Source organism: Tinamus guttatus, unplaced genomic scaffold (assembly GCF_059628265.1).
Source record: "Tinamus guttatus ecotype Peru unplaced genomic scaffold, ASM5962826v1 Tinamus_guttatus_pri_ptg000510l, whole genome shotgun sequence".
Taxonomy (NCBI): domain Eukaryota; kingdom Metazoa; phylum Chordata; class Aves; order Tinamiformes; family Tinamidae; genus Tinamus; species Tinamus guttatus.
The window spans coordinates 3,642,824-3,666,621 of record NW_028289044.1 but is presented as its reverse complement, the minus strand read 5'-3'; the positions used below and the strand labels follow the sequence as shown (position 1 = coordinate 3,666,621).

The following is a 23,798-nucleotide window of genomic DNA, read 5'->3' as shown; positions in this document are numbered from 1 at the left end:
AAGCAGATTGGAGAACTCAAAAGTTTCTGATGTCTCTACAGAACATGTTTGTGGACAAAGAATGAATAGGTGTAATTCAAAACCACTACGAGACAGCAAACCCTAGGGGATTATTTTCTGGGCTATTAGAAGCTTGCCCACTGACATTATATAACAAGATAGAAAAAGAATTTAGAAATTAGCTCCTTAGCACTGGAAACCAGACTTTCAGCTGAAAAGACAATATAAAATCGAGTAATCCAAAGTTACAAACAAATGCAAAGAATTTAGTTCTCTTTCCCATTTCTCAGAAGCCACATTTCAGATGGCAAAGAGCATCAAATAAAACCCTTATTTAATTCTCAAAGCTAGATTTTGAATCTTGTAAGCTCAGGGAGGCAAGTAATCTCAGGAATCTCACTGAAGTGTTTTCAGCTATACAAAAAAAAAAAAAACAAATCAATCTCCTTGAACTGAAATATATTGAAGGAAGCCAAGGACTGTTAAGAAATGGAGGACACTTATTTAGACATCATTTTCAGTGCTCACACACAAAAAAACAAAGAAGATAAAAGGGCTTAAACTCCTCTAAAAACCACTGCACCAGGAAAAGTTTGGGGATAGTCCAGCCTGACAGCAGCTGTTTTCACTGTCTATATTTCTCCTCAGTTTGTTTACAGAAGACTCGCTCCTCCTACTTTTCCCACACGTAGCCTGTTACAGATTACTCCGGGCACCAATAGTCAAGATGAATTCTCTCCCAACACTACCCTACAAATTGCAGTTCCTTAAGCTCAGCTAGTCCCTCAACTAAACTTACACGCTTGCAGCTTTCCGTTTTCACCAACATTTATCCCTGTGGTCAGGGGTAACCCGACTGGGCCGGGAGCTGACAAGCAGCAGCAAATCCTACTGTACTGCAGGGGCCTGCTCGGGCAGCCTTCTCGTGCACAGAGGGCTCTGTGGGCATGGAGCACGCAGCACGTTTGGGAAGCGCTGGGGACAGCAGTGAACAAGCAGCCACAGGAGGAAATAGCCTCCTTCCTGCTGGTTTTGCTCTTCCTGCTGCTGGGACTGTCCAAAATAGGGAGGAATTACAGCTCCTTTTTTCTCTATTTCTCTCACCCCTGTAATCCATTTCCTTTTCTTGTACTCGAAGCTAAAGGAAGCAAAAAATACTGTTAGAGGGAGTAAGAAGCCAGAGGTCTAAGGCAATTGGGGATCCATTCATAACAGAGAGGAGACCAAGAATTATGAGGTAATTAATAATCTGGGACTTTTACTTTCCTGGTATTTTGCTTCTAGTTCATGAATGTTGATTCGAACAGCATAGGAAAGGGCTGCTATCGGGACAGACAGAAGAATCAATTTCTATTTCATTTTGGGCTTTTTATTTGAAACTAATCAAAAGACCAGAACAACAGCATTTATAAAAGGTACCCAGAATAACAAAGAATCTCCTGTTGATTTCGAGTCACATATTACTCACATACAGAAACTATTCCATTTTGGTAGCTTATAGTCATATGGATCAAAAGGCACCTGCAACGGCCGTGGTTGCAAATGCACTGTAGGAGCTACGCATGCAAAGGAGAAGTTAGACATTTCTGTGGTTGCTCACCAGGGTAATCACTAGAACTGAATATATGCTCCTAGTAACTATACACACACGACTTGCGCACGCATGCAGTTCCAAAAACTTGCAGTGTTGCATTCAGTGTATCTATGTTGATAACGTCCTAGGGAAACACTCGTCCACGAAAAACAATAAAAAGAGTGTTAACTTTTTCGAAGATGTACATTTATTCTCACCTGTCTACGGAACATTAAAAAAATATAACAATCCGGTAATTTTTTTCCAAGCCAATATATCGGCAAAATCTCACCACTGTCATAAGACTTTCCAACTTGAAATGAATGAGAAAGATATTTAAACATAGCCCCTAACACCACCTTTTTAATATATATTTAACAACCTGTGCCTTCATAAAGATCATTAGAGGATAGGTATTTATTTAAAAAAAAAATATGCAAATGTTCAAAATTTTAAAGAGCTGGACTAAATTTCCATTAGCTCATTTTAACTCCACTAGAGATAAGTGAAAAGTATTCAAAACATTGGGATTTTTATTATCCTAAACACTTAGAGCTACAGGATTTGATTATACTTTGGGAGAGTCAGCAGATTCAATCCTATACAAGACATTTTTATTAAGGTACATAAACAACAAAATGGAAAATATGCTTTCGTCTCTCAACACCAGATTTTGACATAAGAAATGATTCTTCGTTAACATCAGAATTCTGCTAGGGCAAAAGCATTTATTATTAAGTATTTCAAAGAATGACAGAAGTAATAAAATATTTAGATATTGCTGTATTCTGGCAGACCACACCGCAGTTGTATTGCCTTCAGCTTCTCTACTTTGATTTTTGCTCGCAACAGTTCCTCTTCCAGCTGCTGCTTTCTTTTCAAACCATCCCTTTTCTCTTGGACATAAAGGCCAATTCTTCTTTGATTTTCTAGTATTATTTGATGCTCTTCTTTCAGCATTTGCAACATTTGTGGGTCGTACCCACACATTGGTCTAAAGCGTTCTCCAACCTCAAGCCTAAAAAGCTCATCTCTTCTTGGAACAGGAGAAGGAGACATCATCACTCTCATGTCAACTGAAGATACTGAGGTTGAAGGAGACCTTTCCATAACATGCACCAATTGGTGATCTTCCTCTTGTCCTAAGTTCTCACTTTGCTGGGAATCTATAACCAAAGAGGGAGGAGGTTTGACATCCTCTTCCAATTGCAACTCCATCATGACTGTCGCAGGAGGGGGATCCAACACTGCCTGTGGTGAACTGGTGCCAGCAACTGTTTCTTTACTGATAACAGCACTAGAACACACAAAATCATATTTAAGTCATCCATGAAAATCCAAAGAGAAAGAGAAAGAGAGAAAAAGGAAAGGGAAAGGGAAAGGGAAAGGGAAAGGGAAAGGGAAAGGGAAAGGGAAAGGGAAAGGGAAAGCATGGTTGTTTCATTTGAAATATTATTCATTGCTCTGTTTATGATTCTAATTCATTACATGAACAATGTCTGTGCTATCTGTACCCCTCTTTCTTTCTACCACAAACACACAGGTGTCTCTCATGGTCAGGTGCCATCATTACTAAAAGGACAGTAGGGCCTATTGGAGAACCACCCTGGCAAGTCCAGATTCTGAAAGAAGGGCTATTAGTGATAAACGAGAGCAGCAGCAGGTGATGCAAATGCTACAGGAAATAGTTTGTACAGTAGAGAGTGTGGGGAGGGGAAAAAAAGGCATCAATTTAGATGTAGTAGACTACGGTAGAAACACATCCATCACCCAAACTTATTGCACCTCCTCCTGTTCTAATGTGCTCTCTATGGTAGATTCATACACTTAGATATAAGTGTGTTTTATGTAAAACAATCACTGAATAAAGTTAGTCTTGGGGCAGAGGCCAGATGATGGCCCTACCAGTAGATGATGGAGTCAAGCTAATTATTGCTCCTTCCTTGGCATCAGGAATCTCAGTATTTTTCTGAGCTTCAAGTGGAGGCATGGAAATGTTTCCATCACAAACAGCCGAGAGTTGTGCACAGCACTTCTCCAACTGTTGAGGGTACAACACCCTCTTGACTCATGCGCTTTTGTGTAAACCCCTGAGTCAGCTGCACCTCAGATCAGGATTTGACATTAGTCTAGCTTTGATGATAATAATGGTTCAAGGTGTCCCTGCTTACTTCTCCACCATCAGTTGTGTTTCAAAAGCACACAGTGCTGCACATCACCCCTTTATTCAGTTTAAGCCACATCAGCTTCTTGATCTGTTTTCCTGAATAGATCCACAACAAAGCTTTCAGTATGGCTTGGGAGGCAGTATTCTGTAACACAGAAATAGGAACACATGGAGCTGGTCCTGCTACCACAGGGAATGCATCATCAGGGCAATGATTCTCTAAAACAGGGGCTGTAACTACTGGACACAGATACAAGACATTCTCCAACTCTGGAAGAACTGACCTGCTCTGCTAAGAGTGGATCCATAATTAATATAATTCACAGAAGAAATTACAGATCCTCCCCAACCCTGAAAGATCTGAGTTGCTATTAAAAGCTGTGAGGATGTGGGGTTTTAAGCTTTTTAAACTCCTTTTAAGCCCTACAATTCACAATTCTAGAAGCTATCTAATTATTAACATACTGCCCTGGTTAATGGCAGAGGTGGGTTCAACTTCCCAGAAGCAAATTAGGATTTTAATTTGCATATCCTGCCTTTTGTGTAAATGAACTTTTGATATTACAGTTAAGGAGTTAAGAGGTGCCCCGTGGACTTCGAAACTCTTGCTTTAAAGGAACTAAGTGGCCAAGGCTGCCATTTCTGCAGGACCCTGATCTAGTCCCCTATCCATTAACATTACGGTGCAACTTCTGGAAGAAAAGTATGAAAGCTTCTCAGTGCTGGGTCGCAAGGCTTAGTAAGAGGGTGAGAGCAATATACTTTCCATAAATTAATTCTGCCAACCTATTTTAACTAAAGCTTAAAAAAAATCCATCTGAAGCAGATACCTAAAATAGAGCTTTCACTTATCGCAGAAGGAAGCATCAGCTACTCTTAATTCTAACTACTGTTACCTGAGCTGCCGGTAAAGTATCAGTTTTAAGATCTCCCTTTCTTCTCATCCCACAAAGCATCACTTTTTCACCAGCCCCCTTTCTCACATCCGTCTCACTGAGCACCAGAAGGCTCTTCTTCCCAACTACACTTTATTTTCACCATCCAGACTTCCACTGCTCACCCCCAGCACCAACGATAATTCTGGGTTTCCCTGGTTCACAGCCACAGCTTCTAACACAGCCTCCCTCTTTCTTATTTCCTGGCTCGTGGCCAGCTTGTAGCCTGAGAAAAGTGGAAGCTCTAGCTGGAGAAGCAGGTCATTCTGACAAAGGGAAACTGCGAGACGGGGAAAGTGAGAGAGGTTAAAGAAAGATAGGTAAGATTTGCTCTAGCATGGATTAGACCCTTCGAAGAATGAAAAATCCACCTCTTGCAGCATAATCCATTAAGAACTAGCAAATTATCAAATATTTTGGTAACTCAGAGTTGTTTTTTGTTGGTTTTGTTTTTTTAAGTCAGTCTCTTAATAGGAAAATAATTAGGGACAAGAAGAAAGATGAACATTAGAAAAGAAACTCCTGTATGGTGGCTACAAATGTTGTTTCTGACAACTTAACTGGAAGAAAGACACACAACAGTTAGCACCACTGGGGGATGGTATTTATAACCCTAGAGGCACCCATGATTCATTAGGTTGCATTTAATCACAGTGAGCTCGAAATCGCTTAAAGGTGCGACTACGAATTTGGATTCAGAATCAGTCATATCTCCTTCCAAAAACCTAAGCCTTACTCTGCTGAGGTAAAGTCCAGCACATTAATCAAAATCAGGGGCAAATGTAACTCACAGGGAAAATGAGAATGATCAAATAATTATATATTATATACTAAAAAATTTTATTTAAATGATATTCCATTTCTTCAGCACATGGTGTATTGGCTGATCCTAGGAACAACCATTTTGGGTAAGCAGCAACCAAACCAATGCTCCCGGAGTCCTAATGGGCTGCAAAAACTGCTTAAATTATAGGAGCCGAACCCTGGCGATCATTAGCTCTTCACCATTCATGAAAAGCGTCACTGCTTTTTATAAGCTGATCCACAAGCCAAAGTTCTCACAGGGCTCTCCCCCCTCCCCCTTGCAGCAAAGTTGGTAGCCAAGACACTGCAACCTTTCTGAGCGCAATTAAAAGCGCCGTTTTGTTCCTCTGGCGCTGCTCCGCCAAGGGCATTCACCGGCGCTCCCTGCGCCACGACCCACACGTATTTTTGGAGCATCTGGCACGTCGGGGTTTAGGCAATTGTTAGTATTCAGCTCAACCAGTGGCACCCTGAATAAACCCCCTCTGCGTGCGCGCGCCGGCTCCTCTCGGAGCGCTTAGCTGTGGCACCCGCTACCAGGATATCTGATTAAAACATGGCAAGTTCACTTCCCATTAAGCTGCTAGGGAAATAATAAAACCCAGAGCTTTCTTAAGATTGCCAGGGAGTGATCTGACCCCCTCTCCCCGCCCTCCCATCTCAGTTTTTGCATCTGCTGGAACCAAGACCTGACCCAGGCATTTTTTGATCCCTCCAGGACCCATAGAGGAGCAGCAGAGTGTTGCAAGTCAGAGCTGAGGGGCGTTAGGCAGCTGTGTGAGAAAGGCTGCGTGCTGCCTGCCTGTATTATGTCTGACTCAAATATCTACACACTGTGCCTCACTTTACTGAGCAGTTTAAAAAAAATTACAAAAAAAGAAAACTTCTGCTGCTGTACCTCTCAGCTTTCTCTCTCTAAACTGCCCAACATACAATAGTAAACTATTTGGAGTTTAGATTGCAATTAGCTTGGCTCTAGTTTCAGAGAACGACTGTCAGTGCAAGTAGAGTATGATTTAAAAATACATTTGCACTCACAAAAGGCACTGTGTTGTAGGGAGGGATTTTTTTAAGGACTGGGATCAGTTAGCATACAACATGCAAACATCACAGTAGATGAGAGACGGAAAAAAAAAAGGAATATGAACAAGGCTTTCTTAATCCTATGATCTAACTTTAATAAAGATCTTATATAAACTAGTAATTGTTCCATATGCTGCAAAATGACTGCAGTATTACCTTAAATGGAGGAGAATAGCCATCACTTTGCCAGTGTTTGAATAATCTGCCTATTAAAAGGTAGGGGAGGGGTAGAGGTTGGAGCTACTATTTCTCTTTGATTCCCTCTTAACCCTCACTTTCCAGAGGGTGACAAAGACTCTGAAACAGGCTTTGAACAGTCGTTGAAAAATGAATGCAGTCCTAAGTCACCATTAAGCTTTCCATAAAAACAATAGAAATATTATTCTGCCATTGCTCCCAATTTGGGGGTGTTCCCTTCTAAGCCTTTTCCTCAGGACACTGAACACAAGTTAAGAAAAGCCTTACAGAGTAGGTAGGAGGCGCCATAATTTTCATTCAGGGGAGGAAAAAAAAAAAATTATCTCACCTTTGTGAAATGCTCCTGTCTCTTAAACACACATTGGAAATCTGTGGAATCATCTCCACAACTTTCTTGGTTGGCTCGGAAATGCTGCTTTTACAGTCTGAGTAAGTCTCCTTTTGCTGCAATAGCTCCTGTTTGGCATATTCTTTGAGCCTCTTGTACAGCGTGCGCAGGCCCTGTGCAGTGCGAGGAGGGCGATCTACTCCGATGGCATTGTAGTTATCAGCTATGATATCCCAGCATTTGTTTTTTTCCACTATTACAGAATGCTTATTGGTATGTTCTTCGAGAATTTGAACATACGGCTTGACGAGTTTTAGCAAATCGAGCTTTTCAGATAAGGTAAAATTAGAAGATCTGGCCTTCCCGACCATTGTTATCTCTGAATTAAGGAAGCAGCTCCTGAAGCCACCATGCAGTCCCTAGCTCCGCTCAGCTCTTTTTCACAAACAGAAAAAGATCAGGCTTAACTAGGCTAGTCTCATTTAGGCCCACGCCTACAAGGGAGGGTTTATTAAAATTCCTTCAGCTTAAGCTGACGCAGGTTCAGGAAATCTGCTTAAGCCAAGCCTGACCTACATAAGGCTTCAGACTGAAGACGACGAGAAGAAACAAGCAAAATACACTTTTGTGCGGAGAGCCCTGACACACGCAGGATTTAAAAAACATAAAGGTTTAACGATTAGCACATTACCCAGCTAAAAATTACCTAATTTAGCTTGAGTAACGAGCTCTGACACACATCTCCGGCTCTCCCGCACACGTCTCGGACGGAAAGCGCGCCGGGGGCTCGGCAGGCGCCCGGGGCCCGGGGCGGCCGCGGCGGCCTGGGGAGGAGGACGCGGCAGGGAAGGAGGGAGGGAGCGCGGCGGCGGCGGGCAGCATGGCGCGCGCCGCCAGCTCAGCTCCCTCGCGGAGCCCCCGGCCGGGCCGCGCTCGCCTGCTGCCTCGCGGCGTTTGCATAATGCCGCTCCTGCTGTCACTCAGGCGGCGTCTGCCCTAGCTGGTTAGGTTACACTCGGCAGCGCGGAGCAAAGCTGCGCTTCCGCGCCATGGCGCAGCCGCTCGCCGCCGAGGAGGCGTCTTAAAGAGGCCGCCGAGCCGCAGGCCCCGGCGCGAGGCCCGAGCGCCGCCGCTGAGTCCGCCCTGTTGTTGGGGCCGCGGCCCATGGCCGTGCCCCGCCGCAACATGCCCGCCGTCTGGCGCATGTGTCGTCGCCGCGCAGGCCGCGGCGAAACGGCACACGCAGCCTCGCGGGCTGCGCGAAATAAAGGCTACGTTCAGTCGTGACAGATCTACTGGGCGCGTTACGGCGTGTGGATACTGGGATTTTCCTAATATCCACCAGCAAACAAGCTATTTTTATGATAATGCTTCCAGGCATTCCTTCAGGATAAAATCTCATTTTTAGTAACAAGTTGCGCATGTTATGCTCATGCATTTCTAATGTTTGCTCAAAAACATATCACCTTAAGCCAAGTTTTAGCATAAAAATACACAGAAGGTTTTAAATGTCTGTGGTCTAAACTAAATAACACATCTCAGAAACAGAAGAAATTGCTGAGATAAAACAAAACGGTGCCCATGAATATACAAAGCAAAAACCAAGTCTGAAAAATTGTGTGCATCATTAAGGAGCCCAGGGTGAAAACAAACACAGTGGCAATGGCTCCTCAGGCTCAACGTGTTCAGCCTTGAAACCAAGGGAGCCGGGAGGGGGGGAAAGGAAGGGGGGCAGGCAAAAGGTAAATCTAATTATAGTTTGAAGTATCTTAAGGCAATGAAGATCTAGGTATGAACTTGTTTGCTCAAAGGGGGGAAAAAAAAAGGCACAAGCCATATTCAAAACAAGAAATTCGACTAAACAAAGGGAGACTTTTCCTACTAGAATTACCACTTAGAACAACAGCCCCGTCTTAAACGTCCTATGAAACGGCGCTTGCTCAGGCTGCCTAGCGCATCTCACCAGCCTGCTTTGCTGGAAACGCTTTCAACATGAGCCTAAATAAAGCATTTTATAGTCTGAAGTCCATTTCAGTAGAATTTAAGAAACAAAACACTCATGGGGTTAAGAAGCATTTTGTGGAAACCATGACAGTGAATCACCTTGCCTGCCGTATATCTCCCCGCACTTACTCTCGGTAACAGAATACTGTTTTTTTTTTGTTTTGTTTTTGTCCTGACAATTATTTTTAAACTTGCCATTTTTGATTGTTCTTCAGCAAGTGCAACAGAAAATTAGAACACGTTTCACATGGCAGTGTTTATGTAGTTGTGAAGTACCCCAACACTTAACATATTAGTGACCAAAAAAAAAAAGCCAACCTCAGGGTGTATGAAGGTGTATGAGGAAAGGCTCCTCTTTGCTGGCAAAAAGGAGCACAGCCAAAGGGTGACAGGCTGAGGAACGCCACCAACCCCAGCGAAAGGAAGAGCCCCCAGCTCCAGCTGCTGCCCCATACGTCCATGGGTGCGTGTGAAGGGTCTGCTCCTTCCCCAGCCCAGCCTGCCTTTGCACACGTAGCCCTATTCAGGTGTTAACCACCAGGGACATTATCTGATCCCGTGATTGCCTCCCTGATTTCTTGCCCGACTCGGGCATTAACCATCAATAACAGTCCTGATGGCTGCATCCTGACGGAAAAATAAGGCTAATGGTGCATACACCAGCCAAAATCCTCTGAAATGAAAGAAGGACTATAAGTCAATCATCTTATCCCATAAATACGGGGACAGCCCAAGAGCCCATTGAGGTCTCCTTGCATCGCAGCAGGCTGCACACCAGGATCTCCCCTTCAGCAGGGATGCCTCTCAAAGATACTCCTCGGGGTTCAGAGATCCTTGCCAAATCCTAACGGATTCGTGGTGAGTGACTATACCACTCTGTCTTTGGAACTTGTAAACTTTACTGATGTAAAGTTTAAAAAACCTTAGTTGTAAACCACTGACCAGGTCTGGGACTAGGATGGGATCCAGTCCAACCCAGACTCCTCTCAGGAGTTTGGAAAGAAAAGGGGTCCAATCTGAACCCTGTGACTCAACAGGAGGGTGTCCTTGATAATTCTGTGTGGACCTTGAACCCTCATGTAGTAAATAAGTGACCTTGCCGTGGAATCTCATGAAACCATTGTTTATATCAATAAAACCTATTATTGTTTCTTTCTCACAAGTGAAGTGCATTGTGTCACTCACCCCCACCACCACTTGTTCTGTGACAGCGCAGGATCTCTGGGAACATCCACCCCCAGCAGCCGGAGAGGGACAAGAGCCTTGGGAGCCAAGCACTGGGGTAGCCACAAGTTGGGCTGGGAGAGGCCAGAGGAGTCTGACACGTGGCTACAGGAAAGACCAGGAGGTCCAAGCCAGTTACTGGAGTGACGGTGGGGCAGGGAGTCCCTGCGAGGGCTGTTAGGGGTTTATGTCCTTGTGCATGAGGCACCCAGTAGCCCAGGGGATCCAGGGGGCAGCTCCTAGATAGAGGAGTGTCCAAGGCCAGTCACTGGAGGGACCATGGCCTGTGTTTCCCGTGAACGAGCCTTCATCCTGGTCACCCATGGGAGGAAAGGATGAGGCTGTCTGTGTTTGCATGAATGCCATGGTGTCGGTGCTGATCTATTGGGTGAACCACATGGGTATGTATATATGTGCTGTGTGTGTGCATGTGTGCCTAGTGGGAATATATTCTCATCCCTGCTGCAGGCAAGACCTGGCAACATGAACCTGTGGCCAGCTTGACTGCATTGGGCCACCCAGTGCAGCAATAGACCTAAAACAGACCTATCTGATGTTGTGTTATTTTATCACCTTACTATTTAACCTTGCTAGAGAGACCATGTTTCCACACTAATGCAATTTTAGCAATATACCACTCCAATGATTTTTTCTGAGCAAGTGCCTGAAGGAAGCAGAGTCTGAATTACATATTGTTCAAATAGGACTGTGAAATAACCCTTGTAAAAATGGAGCTGGCTGCCAACCAAGATCTTTTTATTATTATTGTTGTTGTTCCTTAATAAAAAAAGAAAAAAAACCACTGCTCATCAGCCTAAGGTCATGTTAGTACTTGGATGAGAACCCACAGAAGGTGAAAAGCCTGGATACTAGTGAACACTTAGACTTCTTCCAGCCAAAACAATAGGTGTAATTCCAAAAAACCTACAAAACTAAACCAAAGCCACAAACCAAAACTGTTGCCACAGTCCATCCTCTACCCCATACCTTCCACCAACACTAGCATTTATGCAACTCTGAACAGCCAGTTCAGGAGGATGATCCAGCTAAAAACAAATCAACTTTTTTGGCAGGTATGCAGTTTCATGTTTCATTTAAGTCAAGGTAACTCTGAGACACTGCCAAACCAGGCAGTCCTGTCCTACCCCCCACCCCTGACATTTTCCTGCTCCTTTCACTGTGCTGATTTTAGCACTTAAAAAGCTTCTGAGCAAGTTAGACCAGGCAACTGATTTGTCTGCACATTAAGCATTTTTCTAAGCCAGGTTCATTTTAAGCAACATCAGTGCCCTGATTCAGCGAGCCATAGGACAAAGGACCAGCCAAAGAAACACATTCATCCTCCAAAGAAGCTTCTTCAGTCCGGATGATTTTAGGGATACACTCTGTAATACAGCCCAACACGCACCTGTACTGCCATGCCTGAGGGGACAGCAGCCCAGAGCTGGTGGGGAAGAAATTCTCATCCGTGCTGAAGGTAATATACACACACACTCTTACATATGACTTCACTATGCCTTCTATAGCTCCTTCTTTAATCCTATGAACAAGGCACAGCTCATTTTCCTTCGTATCTTCAGAGTGGAATTCACTAATCTACTCAGAGTTCTGTGCTTAATAAAGTAAAAGGACAGCCTTATATTCAGCAGTAAACTTACGGGGATTTGCTTCAATTTTCTTTTAATGATACCAGATGCTTCCCAATTTAAATGTTAACATTTAAAAACCCAGCTTTCAAGTGGATTAAGTCTTCATACTTCAGAGTTCAGAACAAAACAGGAGCTATAAGAATAGTTCCAAACATTTGTCTGCAGAAGAGAAAAATCAGCAGTTATTCAAAAGCAAGAGTCCCTTAATAGGGTTCCAGAACTTAAACAGTTGGGAAATAAGGCTCAGAAGTACCAGGAACAGTTAAATTCAGGTTTTTATTGTGAAAAGCAGTCTAGAACTATTACCAAGAAAAGGATTCAACTAGTGCTTCCTGGAGAGCTATCAAGAGAAGAATGAGTAACAGAGAATATAGTCAAGGTTTAAAGCAGACAAGTGACTATAAAAGCACCTTATTTATTTATTTATTTATTAACGCTCCAAGTGACAGGTTTGAACGATGGCCAAGAATTACCTCAAGCTATCCCTATAAATTTTGTCTCATACAGGACAGAACACCTTATAAGGGAGAATTTCTTCTATGAGGGAATATCTCTGGAAAAGAGGGAGGGGAAAATCCTTTATCACACAGAACTGAAAAAGAGTCTCTTCATATCAGCCGGGAAAAAAAAGAAAAGAGAGAAAGAAATGAGCTGTAAGGTACCTGATCAGAAAACATTTATTTGTGGAGAATTATGTGTGTGTGTGTATATATATATATATGTGAGAGAATATATATTTGTGAGAGAATCTCCTCCAAAAATACTAATACAGTCAGAAAGGGAAATCTCACATATTGCGACCACAGTCAGGAGGGAGAAAAGGCAGGTTATAGTTGTGGGGGTTCCTCAATTCAGGGAATAGAGGGTCCAATATGTAGACATGACCCTCCTCCAAGAGAAGTCTGCTGCCTTCCTGGGCCCCAAGTTAAGGATGTCACCAGGAAACTTCCCAGCCGAGTTCAACCTATAAACTATTATCCATTGATGGTCCTACATGTGGGAGGAGAAGAAGTGGTCACGTGTAGCCTGAGGGCAGTCAAAAGGTACTTGAGGGAATTGGGTCAGATGATCAGGAACTCAGGTGTGTAGGTCATTTTCTCTTCCATTCTCCCCAGTGCTGGCAGCAATACAGAAAGAAATAGGAGGATACAGTCCAACACGTGGCTCCGTGGCTGGTGTTATCACCACAGTTTTGGTTTCTTTGGCAACAGGAAGCCTTACATGGTACCAGGCATGATGGCATCTAATGAGATCCCATCTTTCTCAAAGGGGGAAGAGAGTCCTGGGGCATGAGTTAGCAGGTCTCATCAAGAGGGCTTTAAAGCAGATTTGAGAGGGGTATCATCAGGGAAGCTGGTAATAAGGTAGGTGATGGCCTGTCATGCCACTCACAGCAGCTTCAGGGCAGCTTCCAGGGCGCCCGAAGCCTGGAGAGAGTACATGGCAAAATATGAGAACTACCAAAGGCCCATGTAGTCAAGTTGCAGCTGCCCCAGCTAGAATGAGAGGCACGTTGGGAGTTCAACTCAAATGCCTCTATGTAAACACACGCAGCATGGGGAATAAACAAGGGGAATTGGAGATGTATTTGCAAGGGCAGGGCCATGATCTCATTGCAATTACAGAGACATGGTGGGACAGCTCTTATGCCTGGAGCATGGCCATGGATGGCTTTAGGCTTTTTAGGAAGGACAGGCCAGGAAGGCGAGGTGGCGCCTTCTCTCTACATGAGAGAGCAACCAGAATGTATGCAGCTCTGTCTAAGGTAGGACAAAGTGCAGGTCAAGAGCCTCTGGGTGAGGATTACAGGGTAGGCCAACAGAGGCAACACTGTGGCACGTGTTTACTACAGGCCTCCTGCCCAGGAAGAGGAAGTGGATGAGGCCTTTTACAGGCGGCTGCAAGAAGCTTCACAATCGCAGGCCATGGTCCTTATGGGGGACTTCAACCACCCTGATGTCTGCTGGGATGACCACACAACTAGGAACAGACATTCCAGTAGGTTCCTGAAGAACACTGCAGATAACTGCTCGATGTAGGTAGTTGATGAGCCAACAAGGAGAGGGGAGCTGCTAGACCTGGTACTAACTAACAGAGATGGTCTAGTGGGAAATGTGAAGGTTGGGGGCAGTCTTGGCTGCAGGCACCATGAGATGTTGGAATTCACAATCCTGTGAGGAGGAAGCTGGACAAGAAGTTGGACAGCAACCCTGCACTTCAAGAGAGCTAACTTTGACCTCTTCAAGGAGCTCCTTGGAGGAATCCCCTGGGCCAGGGTCCAAGAAGGAAAGGGAGTCCAGGATAGTTGACTAATATTCAAGCACCACTTTCTCCAAGCTCAGGATCGGTGCATTCCTACAAGAAAGAAGTCGAGTAAGGGATTCAGGAGACCTGCGTGGATGGGCAAGGTTGGGTAAACTTAATGAGAAAAAGAGCATGTACATAATGTGGAAGAAGGGCCAGGCCACATGGGAAGAATATAAGAACATTGTCAGAGAATGCAGGGATGCAGTGAGAAGGCCAAGGCCCGTTTGGACTTAGAATTAGCAAGAGATGTAAGAGGCAATAGGAAGGGCGTCTATAAATACATCAGCAGCAAAAGGAAGACTAGGGAAAATGTTGGTCTGCTGCTGAATGGGGAGGGTGCCTTGTGGCAGAGGATGCAGAGAAGGCAGAGTTACTAAATGCCTTCTTTGCTTCTGTCTTTACTACTGAGGCCAGTGCCCATGAACCAGTGAGCCCAGAGACAAGAGAGAGAACCAGGAGAGAGGAGGACTTTCTGCTGGTCGAGGAGGATTGGGTTAGGGACTATTTAGGCAAACTGGACACCCATAAATCTATGGGCCCAGATGGGATGCACCCAAGAGTGCTGAGGGAACTGGCAGGGGTTATTGCTCAGCTGCTCTCCATCATCTTTGAGAGGTCATGGAAAGCAGGGGAGGTGCCCGAGGACTGGAAGAAACCAACGTCACTCCAGGCAAGAGGTGCTTCTATGCCTCTGGCATAGAAGCAGCATTCCCCATTCTTATAATTTTGCTCAGCGGATATTTTGAGGACTCTTGAGATTGGTGTTGTAATAAAGCTTCTGCTTTATAGGTAAATCTAAGGCCCAAAGCCAAAAGCTGGCACTGAACTGGCAACAACAGGCATCCAAACAATAGGTCTTGCAGCTAGTTCCAAAGGGACCAAGGCCCAGTCTGTAACAGTAAAACTCTCAAAACCTCCCAGTTACCTCAAATAAAGTCTCTCCTGTTCCTCCTCTCAATCGCTCTACTCTCTCCAGCTTCCATTAAATCCACTTTCATAACTATCAGACAGGCCCCAGCCAGGCATTTTCCAAAGGATGGGGAAGTCAAAAAGAAGAAAGAGATTCAAAAGACTTAGAACAGCCATGTATTTTCTCTTTTGTCAATAAGTTCCATATTCCAAAAGTCACAAATAAAAGTTACAGCTACACATAATTTTTCTATATATCATAGAATATGCTCATTTGTTTGCATGCAAATTCCAGAGACTTAAGTTATAATAATCATAAGGGAATAGTAGATGCATTTCCCCCTCCTCCTTTGAAAAAAATAGTTTCTTCTCTATCAGGAATTGCAACATTAGGTGTCCATAACTACACAACCAGCAGAGCATGCGATACTTTCTTCTCTGCAACTTCTAAATTTTAAAGAAATCAGAAAGAAGGAAGACATGCATTAAAAATGAGTATATATTTCTGTGCAAAACACAACACAGCTCTCCCTTTAATAATAGATATATCTACCATAACTCAAAGATAAAGAGCTTTGTTTTTTTCCATTCAAAAGAAGCAAAGTTACTACTGCAGTACTTTCACTGGACTCCTCCAACTTCTTGGAAAATGCTGGACATTTGGATACTTCTTTTTTGCTTTTTTTCTGACTATTTAGCACCCTTCTGCTTTCCAGTTTCCTTCCTCTCCCCTTCATTACCTCTATTAGTTCAACAGCACATAGCAGAGCTCTCTTAACTAGGACACATGAAAAGAACATTTCACTGGCAATTCACTGCCCTTTTCTCAAATGTGCGAATATCCTGGTTATGTCATCTATCATTACATAAAGCCTAGTTATTCATATGACGGTAAGATAGGATAGTATCAAATTATAAATTATGTTGTACTATCTGTGCAAATATCACCCTGGAATTACATAAGTCTGGATTTGTTTTTAAACAACAGCCTATAATACTGCATTGCAGATGGCTCCCCTGTCCAGGAAACAGCCTTGCCCTCGCTGAAGGTTACAGGATTCCTTCCCTCTGGTGGAAAAGCTGGCGTTAGGTTCCTTCCTTTTTACCTGTCTTTTGGCTGCCTGTGCCTGCTACCACAGGATATTTTACCACTCAGCTGGTCGGCAGCCCGAATTCAAGATGAGTAACACGGGTCATGAGGGATGTGAACTCCCTTAACAGGCCAGTGTATCATGCAACCAACTGTACCCTTTTGCTGCCTTTCTGGCTACAGTGAGTGACTCCACGGTATTTGGCCATTGCTGCAGAGCTCAACAATAAGGATCTTAAACCTGACATGCAGGGAAGTCATCACTGCTACATTTGGTGCTTCTGATTTTGCAGCAGAGCATGGAAATACAAGCCCTTAAGGGTAGTGTTTTGTTCTGTATATGGTTCTGACCACTATCTCATAGAGGGTGATGAATCATTTATCAGAGAAAGGCAGGAAAGTAATAAAACCTCAAGGGGGATGAGAACAAGCAATGGCAGCCGAAGGCAGAGAACCTCTCAATACTTCATTTTTGAACTCCTGAGCGTTTTGAGTCTTTAAGGTTACTGCTCTGCTACCACACCAGCTGCAGAAGCAGCTAGAAGCCAGGAACAGCCAGAGCAAGGGGCAAACTCCATGTGTGCACAGGCAGCTGCACAAGGCCAGGCACCAGCAGATGCCAGCAGCGGAGCGGGGACCATCACCCCGCAGCCCAGAGGAGAGCACCGAGCACAGGGTGTCACAGGCCCCAACGCCGGCAGTCCCAGTGCCCAGCAATGCGCTGCTTGCTGCAGCGCTGCACCGACCGGGGACACGCCGCGAGCCTGGATGACATAAAGGAGCATTTCCAGGACCAGTGTCGAAGCAGAGGTCAGGACAATTTCACTGCATACACATTTACTGTAGCTCTACTTGAGATTTCTTAACTAGTCCCCATCTCATGAAATGAATTGATCGAGCAGTTACAGATGATACCTAAGCAGTAAAGAACTCCTGAGTGTATCAGCTTGTCTACTCACTGCTAACCCGCTCTGTCCAGAACACCACAGAGGGGAGGAGGAATTTTAAAATGCTGAAGAGGTAACATGGTAACTTGATATTATTTCAAATAAGAAACTGTATCAAAACTTACCATTTAATAAGAATTTGCTTTCAAGCAATGAAGTAATAAATTATTTGTACACAGCCATCCAGTAGCACCTTCACTGCATGAGTTATTTCTATGAGCTACTGGCATTTATGCAAGATCTTCTATCCAAAGATCTAAAGTTCTTTACTGACCAAACAGATAAAGGTCGATAGCGACACTGAGTAGCAGCCATGTATTCAGCTCCACCACTAATACAGACAGAAAACTCAAAATATTTATTGGGAATTACTTTTGTAGCTCAATCATAAAGTAAAATACTAAAATGACAGTAAAATACTAAATTGACAGTAATATAAATACTTCTACTTTTGCAGAGATGCAAGTGATTCTAGCAGCAATATGCTTCATCCCAAGGTATCAGGCCTGAACAGTTTTAGAGGGGTTGTCTAGAAACCAAGTGTAGCCAATTAGTCTGAAATCAAATCCTGACACAACATTTTTATATCCTCTCATTAAAAGCAATAGGCAATTGATTGGTGCTTTTAGAACGGAATTAGAAGTGGATTTTCTTTTATAACATTCATATCAATTGGTTAAAAGGAGTTTGTATTTAAATCAAACAATGGGAGATATCAGTCTAATCCAAAATAATAGTACAGAAAGCCAAAGCCGCCAAACATTCCTATTACAAAAATAAATTGAGTTAAATGAACAAAGGGTCTCAGCTTTACAGACCAAGAATATTCTGTAAATATCAGCATTCTAGCAAGTTTGGAAAAAATATGCTTCAAAACTCTATGCAAATAAGAAATATGGTTAATACCATAAGCATGAAAAATGTTCTGGAAGGTTCTGCTGAGAAGCAGAGGGTGAACACTTAGACCCTGTGATGAAATATGGTTACAGTCTCTCTGCAGTATTAGTTTAAAGATAATATTTGAGTACAAAACTTCTGACAAGGTTCTCTTAGAAGAAGTATTAACAGCCATTAGCCATGGGTGAAGGACAATGTTCTCCTAAACCGAAAACCAAACAAGAGGTGAGTGGTAACAGAGTGACAGACGGGACCCAGTTTTTCTATTCGCTTACTACAGGTTCAAACAAGACATCTCAGTCCATCTAGAATGTTATGTTTAGAAAGTAAACAGGTGGTGGATCTATTCATCTCCATGCGTAATATAATAAAAACTTCAAAGAAAAACTGCACAACATTCTCTTAAATAAAAAAGCAATAGAACACAACATGCAAACTTGAACTACAATAACATTCTTGTGAAATTTAGTTCTGAAGAGGACCTATTTTCTGTTAAATATTTTCCGTATGCTAAAGTAATTTTCATTGTTAAGATCACAGAGACTTATTTGATAGAGTACTCTGGAGGCATGCGAGTAGTGAAAGCTAAATAAATTATCTCCCCTCAGCACATCCATTGCCAAAATCAGCATGTTCCATATTCTGAATACACAGTACTAACGACATTGCCACAGCTTTTGTTTCTTACAGAAAAACAAACACACAATAATTTCTAAAGCAGTAGCAAAGTTTATTTTCCTACAAATATGGATAAAAATTTTATCAATATTCAGAACTAATCATAATGATAATTAATAATCTGCCTATTGACCAGAAGGTTTTTATGTTTCTATGAACTGACATCTGAAATAACTTGTAATTTTGCGGACAGTTTGAGTGATATTAGGGTTTGAATTTTAACACATGCAGGGGTTCCACTCCACAACCATCGCTACAATCTTACTGTAACCTATTTAGGAAAAAAAAATCATACAAGATCAAAGTTAATTTCATTTTACTTTTATTAGCAAAATACTCAGAAAAAAAGTTGCATTTTGAAGAGAAACCTAGCAAAGCAAGTGTTTTGGTTTTTGTTTTTTTAAATTAGATTAATTGTAATTCCTAGCTTTGTGCTATCTAATCAAATTTCTACTTGAGGAAATGGATACTGTCTGTCAGATAAAAATAAAAAAGTTAAGAACATACTGCACTCTCAGGCTGGGTTTTGGAAGGCTTAGCTCAATGAACAGCACAGTTGTCTGACTATCCAAGGTGCTTCATAAGAATTTCATTGGAGACAAGGTATATACTGACACATTCCACTGCTGAAACTGGTAACCCAAACACAACAGCTTTGGGCACGATATAAAGTGAACAGCTTTGTTATCTGCATTAAATGATAGAATAAACGAAAATAAACACACGCACACAGATCTTTTCCATTGAATTTCATACCAGAACAGGTTTGACAGAACAGTTCAGTTTCACAGTACAAAGCAGGTTATGGTTTACAAGATCTATGAAATTGCTACTTCAGCTGCAATGAGTATCATATAAAAGTGACATAAAGGGCAGAAGTCATCTTGGAAACTCTCTGTTTCTTAAGAATTACATTAGATTTACAGAGGCCTTAACCCAGGAGAGTCTTCCCAGGACAGTGCTGCCTGTAGCACCAGTGAACCCAATGACCATGACTAACATTCACACCAGATATCCTGATTGCTTCATGCCCTCATTGATCACTGCTTTACAAGCCTAGTAGATGGGCCCCACTCCACAGATGTCGCAGTGCTGCGGACACCATCCTGGTGGCCCCATTGGCCACTCAATGCTGGCAGCACCACCAAAGAGCACCAGCAGCAGCAGCCAGCTCTCCCAAACCACCCGCCACAACGTTCCAGTTCTTCTAAAGTCACCACAGAAAAGCTGTGTCAGCTGTATTTGGAATTCACAACACTGAAGAAAACATTTAATATCTTTTCCGCTTTATGTTTTCTTTTTGGAAAGACTGCTGATTTGCCTCTGGAAAACAGGAGGTTATTTTGTAAAGAAACCCACCAGTTATTTTGCCAGTGCACTGTTGGCTATAAGCAGCAAACACCATTTTTTTACAGATGCAGCTACAGAGACTACTGAAAGTACCTTGTCCCATAACACTGAAAGTCTCCTGCAGTTACGAGTATCAGGGGAAGTAAGATAAGTTACAGCACAAGGCAGGTGAATACAAAAACTTTAGATCCAGAGCAACTTAGGAGATATCCAAGGAGGCTGCGTGTTCCCATGTTAACTTTGCAAAATACATGCTCTGGGTCACAGAACAGGAATGCAGCCCCATCTTTCAGAGGTGAAACCGAGCACGAGGAAGCACCACTTCCCTGCCTGAAGGCAGCACTGCCTACAGCATGGAACTTACCATGAGATGTCCAAAGAGGCCGTTTGGGATTGTACAAGACTCACTATGGGACATTTGGAGGGAAAAACAAACGCAGGGGAAATGGGGGAACAATGTTATCTGGGAAGGAACAAGCATGTGAGAACAGGCGCATAAGGGGACAAACGGGGCAGCTGCATGCAAGGTCAGCATACTTGCCCACCCATGCTCTCACTCCACTATTGCCATTTGTCCCCTCTTCTCCTAGCTGCTCAAGTGAGGTGAGACTAGTCTGCGTGTGTATGTGTGTATGGAGGGCTAAGTAACAGCAGCTGCAGGCCAGAGTGCATGGGCATCATCCGAGTACATCAGTCCGCACGGAACTGCTGGGGGCACCAAGGCAGAGCGGCTGACACACAGGGTAAGAGGTCAGCTTGGAAGCCAAGTACTGGAGTGGCTACGAGTCTGTGCCAGGTAATGGAGAGACCGGGGGGTCTGCGGGCAAGTGTAGGGCCCAGGAGGTAACAAGGCACTTGTTGGACAGACCAGGACACCTGGGGGTCGCCTGCTGATAAGGCTGCACTACAGAGGGACATGTTTGCATGCCTGCCTCTCGTGCACAAGGCAACCACAGACCAGGAAAACTAGGATCGGCTGTTGGGCAGAATAAGTGTCTTAGGACCATTATCAGAGGGATCTGCAGCGTCTTCATTTTTTCAGGCCTGTATGTGCATAGGTCTGAGTACCAGCAACTAGTAAAGGTGCCAGCAAATGGGGTGACCAGGAAATCCAGGGGCCAGCTATTGGACTGACTGTATGTCCAAGACTGCTTACTGGTAGGATTCATACTGTAAATATATTTTGCATAAACAGGCTTTCATTCTGCCCAGCCAAACAGGGAGCTTGATTGACCCTATGTTTGCAAAAAATGCTGTTTTTCTGTATTTATGCATGCATATGTGCACGTAAGCTCAGTCTCACTAGTGGTTGGACAAGGAGCCATGAAGCTGTGGCAGTTTCACATCTATCAGGCTACAACGATCAACAACTCTTAACATGGACAAAACTGAATACGATTTTGTAAAAACCTTTTAAGATATATTCCAAACCATTACAGAATCAGAGTGATAAGCAGTCATTAAATGTTGTTTTAGAACTTCAAGTTTCATTAAACATCACACAAAATATTATCAATTAAATTAACAAAGGGAAAGGGGCAACGCATCTGCACTCCCAGTACGGAGCACCCCCTGCACCACATCCTTCCACAGGCATGTGACAAGAGCAAAATGAAGATACAACCCCACAGAGTCAGTCAGGCCCATTAAGACATGTTTGCTACAGTTCAGACTCCTTTCAATACTTCTACAGCACTAACCACCTAACTTTTTGGAGTAATTCTTATTCCTATGACTAATGCATGTGCACACACACAAATGAACTGAACCAGTCTAGGTCTTGTGCTACACTAGATTAATAACCCAGGCTTGAATCTTGAAGAACTGAAGCAGGCTGGAAGGAGTGCCTGCTGGAGACATTGAAGATAACAGCTCAGATCTGAAAAGCTCATGAATTCTGAACAACGTGAATCTACTCTGGGTAGTTGGTAGTGTCCACACAAGGCCAGCAAGATTCCCATTTCACTGCAATTCTTCCATTATTTTGGGTATCCCAATTCTGCTTTGTATCACTCTGGATTAGAATGGGTTGACCCTGGTACTCTTCCAAAAGACACACACATGAATAACAGCACTAGCCTTTAGCTTTTAAAAAGGTCAAGTTGCTTTGTTTACAGAAAAAAAAAAAAAAAGGAGGAAGGAAGAAAAAAGTTGATTTTAAAGAATCACTTAACGTTTGTTCCTTTCACTCACTACCCAATAAGGACATCTCAATATTAATGTACTGAAAAACAAGTAATTCTTGTGAGTAGTTTTTTGATTCCGTCGTTTTACACTATTACGATACACAGCAAAAGAAAATATCCAGAGCTACAGTTATATGAGATACGCTAATGACCAAATAATGCCACCACTGCATGATAGTAAACTTTTATGAAAAAATAATATAGGTAAGCACTGTAATGCTCAAAAAACCTTTCAAATTCTTTCACAATACATGACGGCAGTTAAAAAAGGACTTACCAACTTTAGATGGATTTAGTGTTTTCATCTCCAACCTCCAAGGTTTACTAAGTCCGTTAGATGTTTTTGCAGTCTTTACTTCTACATTTGACTCCAGAGACTGTGTAAAATTTACATTTTGATTCTGGCAATATATTTTAGAAAGAGTATGTCCTGGAGCACTTCCCTGTTTCTTATCTACCTGCAAGAGAGAAACAAGTTCAGGATAGTATTTCATTCATGAAGACTAAGAGAAATGAAAAAGAGCAACAAAATCTTCTTAGTAGATACATAATCCTCATTACTAAAATATAATACTTTTTTTTTAAACTGATAAAAGAGAAATTCAGACTTCAAGATAATAATTTGCTACAGCTGTCACACAAACTTGGGCACTTCACAATTCTGAAAGAAAGAATGGTCCTTACTATCATGGCAAACCATATACAAGTTCTGACATCTTTTAATAAAACAGTTACCGACTTAATTGCTACCAGAAGTCTGATATTTTTCACATTTAAGAATGAAAAATATCAAACTATCTAAATAAGTGTATATGTCCCAGTGCTCATGAGAATAAATGCATGCACACAATACCAATCACCCTGTACACAAGGAGTGTGCATATAGTGTTAGGAACTGAATTTAACAGAAGTCTTCCGTTCATAAAATAAAAATTGTGACACCTTTTTGTTGATATTAAAAGTTTCAGAAAAATCCTTGCAGCACAACCACAACAAAATGTACTGACATTTCTTAATTTTGCCAGAGCTTCCAAACATTCAAATCCAACAAAGTTCAGGCTAAAATTCAATCCATGCCTCGGCTACACTGAAACTTGTATTGGCCTCAGTACTTATTACTTCAATTTGAAAAACATTCTTCTGCTTCACTGACATGAGAGAAACCTATGTGAGAAGCAAGACCAAACAGAGGAAAAACAAAGGTATCAAAGTCTAATGTAAACAGAGTGGTTATTTAAGCAAGGATTGTTTGTGGTGAGCTCAGGTTAGTTTTTTTTAATAACAAGACTGTACAAATATGGTTTTGAGGGCACTGTTTAGGTTACCTCTTTTGACTTCACCTCTTGGTCCTCAGTTTTGCTCTTGAGACAAGCTGTGTTACTTTTTCCTGGAGGTATAAACCTTGGCTTTTTGGCTGCACTTCCTAGCACTTGACTGGGAGCTGCTGATCGCCTCATCTTTAGTTGTAG

The 23,798-nt window shown here is 42.8% G+C and overlaps 2 protein-coding genes across 2 annotated transcripts in view; both read right to left on the bottom strand.

Annotated features, from left to right (window-relative positions):
* RAD54B (RAD54 homolog B) overlaps positions 1–23,798 on the bottom strand; it is a 59,499-nt gene extending 35,701 nt beyond the window's left edge. The window contains exons 1-2 of the mRNA XM_088533636.1: positions 23,655–23,798; positions 22,607–22,787 (exon numbers count right to left, since the gene is read on the bottom strand). Of these exons, the coding sequence (XP_088389762.1) occupies positions 22,607–22,787; positions 23,655–23,786 (313 nt within the window). The 5' untranslated portion in view covers positions 23,787–23,798. The remainder of the gene's footprint in view (positions 1–22,606; positions 22,788–23,654) is intronic.
* Positions 1,348–7,788, bottom strand: FSBP (fibrinogen silencer binding protein). The gene is made up of 2 exons (XM_010219027.2): positions 7,089–7,788; positions 1,348–2,870 (listed from the first exon to the last, which is right to left on the bottom strand). The coding sequence occupies exons 1-2, from the start codon at positions 7,457–7,459 to the stop codon at positions 2,345–2,347; spliced, it is 897 nt and encodes a 298-aa protein (XP_010217329.1). The 5' UTR covers positions 7,460–7,788; the 3' UTR covers positions 1,348–2,344.